Genomic DNA, 5,862 nt, shown 5'->3' on the forward strand with positions numbered 1-5,862 from the left:
GTGGGGGGCCGGCCAGAGGCCGGCCGCGCCCATGGCAGGGAGGAGCAGCGCTGGCAGCCTGTGTTGCCGAACAGGGCTTTTCAGCACAGCTTGTCGCCTTCCTCTACCTGGTTGGGGGGCAGGGGCTTGGGGGGCTTGGTGGGGAAGGAGCATGCCTTAGAAATAGAGTGTAGGATTCGAGAAGGTACCTCCTTCTCTTTCCTACCCCCTGTTCTGTCCTTAGGTTTGACTCCAAAAAATGGATTTCTGTCCCAGAAGTGCCTACTTTCCCTGCTTTCCTCTTGGCGGCCCTGATAGTTGGCCCTTCCCATTCCGACACCTTTCTGAAGCTTGAGGTCAGTAGCTCCTCGCCCTGCCCGCATCCTCCCATCTCCTTTCAGGGGACTCTGAGCCAAAAGCGTGTGTACCTGGCTTGGCGGAGCCTTCTGGAACCCCTGGGCCCAGAGTCACCCTGTCTCTACGTTGCCTTGTGTGGAAGGGGCTCTGGTACCCGCCCTTGGGGGGCAGTGTCTGTGGACTCAAAGCAGAACCACTTGCTGGTGCTTCCCTGGACCCAGGTTCCGTGTCCAGTCTGAGCCCTGCCTGGGCGACTCGGAGCTGGGGGGAGGAGCTGGGACTCCCCACTGATTGGCCCTCCTGGCTCTCAACACGCTGGCTCACACTGGCCTCGTGAAGCTGAGAGGAACGTGTGGTGTGTGTTCGCCCGTGCCTGCCTCACAGTGGGACTTCATATTTGGTGACTTTGAGGTAGGTTAACACTGTCCCTACTCTGTTTGAAGGGCTGGGAGAAGGGGGTTGTGTTCATTAATGGGCAGAACCTCGGACGCTACTGGAACATTGGCCCCCAGGAGACCCTGTACCTCCCTGGCACCTGGCTGGACAGAGGACTCAACCAGGTGGGGACACGTTGGCCTTCCCTTCCCATCTGGCCCCCCCTGGCCTTGCTGTTTCCCTGGGAACCTCTGGTCAGGGCAGGGGAAAGGGCACAGTTCCAGCCCCTTCCTCTCTCCTCGGCGATGACAGGACCCTGGTCCTTGTGCCCCCTAGCCCGGCCCCCAAACCTCCCCCCACCCCTGCTGCCTCTGGTCTCTCGCCGCCCACCACAGGCTTCCCTCTCTCCCCAGATCATCGTGTTCGAGGAGACGATGGCAGGCCCCGCGATACAGTTCACCGAGACGCCCCACCTGGGCCGGAACCAGTATGTCAACTGAGTGGCCGTCTGCACCTCCTGCAGAGAGAGCCCCGGGGGGCTGCTCCCTCACTCCCTACCCTGTAGGGGGGCCTCCTGAAGTAGCAACCTCTGGGAGCCGAGAGGCCTCAGTTCAGAACCCTCGCCCCGGGCAGACTGCAGAGCAAGGAGGGCTGGCATGGAGAGGCATCCTCCTGCCTGGATGGCGTCTCGGTCTGGCCTCCACGACGATGCCTTTCCAGCTTCCCTGCTCCTCTGGGACAGACCGGAGGGGTGTCTCCAAGGCTGGGGGTGTGTTGGGTCACCAGTGATGAAGGCCTGGGGACCCCAGAAAGTCGTGGGCACTGGTTGGACAACCCTACCCGCACAGCCTGTGCCCTGCTGATCAGAGGCCGCACCTCGGGTGTTCTCAGTGAGGGCCGGCCCGTCCCTCGTGGCCCCTTTCATTGCTGAAATAGTGGGTCTGTCGCTGTCTGTAGAGGGTAGGGCAGTGGACTGTCTCACCCGAGCCGGCTTTGTTCTTTCTCTGTCACCCTCTGGGAGCCTCCGCCAGGATCCTGGAGGAACTCTGAGACACACACCTGCTTTCTCCTCCTCCCCACTCACTGCGCTTGACAGGGTGACGAACTGAACTCAGAGACAGACGCCCAGCCACGCGTCCCCTGGCGTTGAGCGTGTTCCCACTTCTCCTCACTGAGCAGCGTGCTGGGGGGAGTGTACGTCCCAGCAGAAACACAGCCCGTCCCCAGTGTCTGGGGAAGGGCAGACGGCCCAGCGCAATGGCACTGGGTAGGTGTCACCCTGGGGATGCCGGGTCGCCCCAGGGCCTGCAGGCCTAGCCCAGGCCTTGCCTTCAGCTCCTGGGCTCTTCCCGGGTAGCCAAGCAGCGGGAAGAGAGGCAGCTTCCTTCCTAGTCGTTGCCCATTGCCATGTCTAAACCGGGTGGAGGAGCTGGCCCAGGCCCAGTGACCTGGCTCAGGGAGCATCGCAATAAAACAAGATGAATCAGACCCTTTGCCGCCACGTCTGCGGTCTCGTCCATCTGCTTAAACCAGAGGAAAGGGCAGTGTGGGGTCAGGCACATGCTCGGCCCAGCTGGCGCGCGAGGAGCCGGACAAACTGCCGTGGTGGAGCCACACACCTGCGCTCTCACCCTTCCCGCGACCCTCCTTGAGATGTGGCTGATGGGCAGCTGCCCTGGGAGGAGAGGCCAAACTCGTGCTGGTGCGGGGCAGGAACGTGCCGTCAGCCATGAGCGCTGCGGCGAGGTGGTCACCAGGGCCACGGTATTCTTCACCAACGGGGTCTGACTTCAGCGGCCCCAAACTCATGCTCTCCAGTGAGACCCAAAGTCAAGGAGCGCACCCCTCCCTGCGTCCCACACTGGGAGCCAGCGAAGGGCTGGGGACAGAAATGGGGCCCACGCCCTGTGTGTGGCCGAGGCCAGGGTGGCACTATGGGTAGTGCCTAGGGCCCAAGAGCTGAGCGGTCAAGGGCAGGCGGCCATGGGGTTGGGCCAAGCGTCCCTCTTGAGATGGAGAAATGGAGCTTGTTAAAGAGAAGGTCATGGACGGTGGCAGGGCAGCAGAACCGGGTCCGAGACCCTGTTTTGCCCAAACTCCCCAGCTCTTCCTGAGCAGCCCTGGCATAGCGAGCAGCGAGCTGAGATGCGGCCTGAGCAGGGACAGTGCCACTTCATCTCGCCTTCCCTGAGCCCGTGCTCCCACAAAGCTGTGTGTGAGCCAGACGCCGCTGGCAAGTGGCATGGGGGGCGCCTTACGCGGTTCCTTTCGTAAAGCCGAGTCCCCTTGCCATGGTATGCTTTCAGGCAGAGCTGAGCAGGGACGCGTGGCCCTTTCACAGGGCGGGGGCTTCCGGCCCCAGCTTCTTGTCCTTGTCCTTCTTACCTGCCAGTCGGCCCTGGGTACTCTCCACCAAAGAACACTTAGCGCAGCGTATTTTCCCGATGGGCTGAAGGCTGGTCCAGACCTTCACGCTGCACGGGGCCTGTCAGTCTCCACAAGGCCCGTCCTCTTTACCCAAACCTCTGCATCTTCGAGGGCTCTGGGCCTTCTCCCTGGGCTCCTTCGTTCCTCTGTCCAGGAAACTGTGCGGGGCTCTCTATGACACTCAGGGCTTTGTAATCCCCTCCAACAGCCACCTCCATCCAAGTGGCGGCTCCACCAGCAGCTGCCCCGCCACCTCCTGCAGCGTCTGGAGCAGAACTCGGACCCCACACTACCCCTCCTCTCGGGCCAGGAAGTGGAGATCCTGTTCTTCCCTTTCCAGCTCTTTGGCCCCTCTCGTACGTCCCACCTCCAGGCCTCACAGATCCCCTGGCCTTCCTTCTTGAACACCTTCAGGCCTCGTGCCCTTTCCAGCCGGCCTTACCCGGCCAGGCCTGCCATGCCCAGTGAGCACAGGAAGCAGAGTGTTCTAAGGCCTCCTCCTGCCAGATTCCTGATGTCTTCCTGTTTCACTCCAGAAGTCAGAATACCCTTCCCCGCAGGCCCGCCAGGTTGCCTCCAGCACCCTCTTCCCTGGTGTAGGGAGTTGGTGCCTGCACCGGCCTTTGATCTATGAGCACGCTGAGCTCACGCCCACCCGGGGGAGCCCAGGGAGCTGCAGGTCGGGGTTACTGTCCGCCCTGCCCAGAGCACAACCCTCTCCACACCTGCACTACCTGCCCTGCGGCGCTTGGCTCTCCTGGCAGCAGATCGCGCGAGAACACGTCCCGTCCATCTCCCCTCGTCAGAAGGTAAGTTCTGTGTTTTTTTTTTTTTTGAAGAGATTTTCACTACAGGGCGCGTGTGCTCGCCAGACAGACAGACAGAGAGACATAGAGACAGAAAGCAAGAAATCACCCCCCAAGGGGGATGGTCACGCTGCAATCCCTTCTCCTCCATTCTCCTCTTGGGATCTTGGGCACACACGCACACACGCCCGGCGTGAGTTTTAAGCCACCGGGTCCGGGACGTGAGCCGCGGTCGGCTACGTGGGAGTCCAGCGACATAGCCATTACGCTAACTGCTGGTTCCCAGAAGGTAAGTTCTATGAAGACGAGGGCGTCGTCCCGCTGCGGTGTGCTGGGTGCTAGAATAATGCCTGCTCCCAACAGGCACCCATACACATTATTGGATGGCGAAGTTAAGAAACGAGTAAAATAAGGCAGGGCCGAAGAGGATTAGGACTGTTAAAAACCATATTTGACTTTTAATTCTGAAAACAAATTAAATACAGTTAAATTAAAACAGACCAGATGCAGCTGCCTGGGCTCCACCCTCGCCCGGTCTCCATCCTGGGAGCTGCGAACCCTCACTCCTTTGCGGTGGGTCTGCCAGCGAGGAGCAGGGCAGAGGCGGGGTTTGGAAAACAATTGTCATCGTGGACTCGCTTCTGATTTATCACAAACTCATTTCCCACAAAGAGAAGGCTGCAGTCCACCAGGGTCCTCATAAATAAATACACATGCAGCTAAGAGGGTATTAGGTGGAAACAACTGAACTAGCATCTGCCCGGGGAAGGGGGGAAGTCCCCGTGTTATTCCCTACCGATTTCCTGAAAACGAGCCCTGGGATTTTTGGCTAAGAAGGTGGCCTCAGACCAGCCAAGCTGATCTCTGCACTCAGGCTGGTTTCCATGGGTGAGGCAGGGGTGGGCCTTGTCTGACGGGTGCCCCGTGCCACCTCCTCCTTTCTGTCCCATGCTACCACTCAATTCCAAGGGGGTCAATTTCCAAAGCGACAAAGTTGAAGAGGCTGGGGAAACATTCTGCGTGGTGGCTCAGGCCTGATGGCATCAGGTGGTTTCACGAATACCGCGGGAAGTGAAATTCTTTGCAGAACAGGCAGCCGGTGCTACACTGTGACATTAGGGTTCTGGCTGAGTCCCATCCACCCACCCACCCCAGAGTGGGTTCTGAGAGGCCTTCAGGCCTGTGAGCTTTGATGGAGCGGGGGGGCTGTTAGCAGTTAAAAAATAAACACCTCTTCGGTAGGCTCGGGCCGTTCCTTTTCCTCCACTTGGGGAGACAATTGTGCTTCCAACGTGCAGGGGCCTGAGGGAGCTCTCCAGAGGGCCCACTGGCAGGGGCCCGGGGGACTGGGGAGGGCTGCAGCTCTTTTTGTTCTGGCTCCGGGGTGGGTAGGCAGCCGCCTGACATGGGTGGGCTGGCTCTGCAAGCTCCCGGCTTGGGACAGGTCAAATTTTCTTTCCCATTTAACATTTAAAATAGAATGACTTTCACAGCCGGGTGTGCTCCGGTGTCCTTTCCCCTCCATATCCAGCTAGCCCCTGCCCCTTTCCCCTAAAGCCCTCTGTGAATCCGAAGCCCCCCTACCTCACTTCCTCAAACCAGAGGCCAGGAAGGAGCTGGGAGTCACCCTGGCCCCCGTTTTCCAGGCTGGAGAAGATCTCTGCGTCGCCCACCACTGGCTTGCTCCAGCCCTGAGGTCTGTGGTTCTCAAGAGCTCTGGGAACAGGGCATGTCCCCTCCCTGGGCCAGACCAGGCGAGGAGCCCTGCAACCCAGGTGGGCAGTGTGTGGACAGTGGGATCTCGGGGTGCTGAGTCCAGGTCATCGTGGCCTGCGCTGGCTCTGGGGCCTGCCTCCTTGCTGAGGCTGAAGGAGAAGGCTTGAGGGAGGTGGGGTTAGGGGAGGGACTCCATTCCTGC

The 5,862-nt window shown here is 60.2% G+C and overlaps 1 protein-coding gene across 1 annotated transcript in view; it reads left to right on the forward strand.

Annotated features, from left to right (window-relative positions):
- The window catches only part of LOC102490606 (beta-galactosidase-1-like protein 2), a 55,202-nt gene extending 52,998 nt beyond the window's left edge, over positions 1-2,204 (forward strand). The window contains exons 17-20 of the mRNA XM_006149967.3: positions 224-335; positions 780-896; positions 1,125-1,198; positions 1,808-2,204. Coding sequence (XP_006150029.1) covers positions 224-335; positions 780-896; positions 1,125-1,198; positions 1,808-1,820 — 316 coding nt within the window. The 3' untranslated portion in view covers positions 1,821-2,204. The remainder of the gene's footprint in view (positions 1-223; positions 336-779; positions 897-1,124; positions 1,199-1,807) is intronic.
- Positions 2,205-5,862: the final 3,658 nt, after the last annotated feature.

This window comes from Tupaia chinensis, unplaced genomic scaffold (assembly GCF_000334495.1).
Source record: "Tupaia chinensis unplaced genomic scaffold, TupChi_1.0 Scaffold000274_1, whole genome shotgun sequence".
NCBI classification, from domain to species: Eukaryota; Metazoa; Chordata; class Mammalia; order Scandentia; family Tupaiidae; genus Tupaia; species Tupaia belangeri.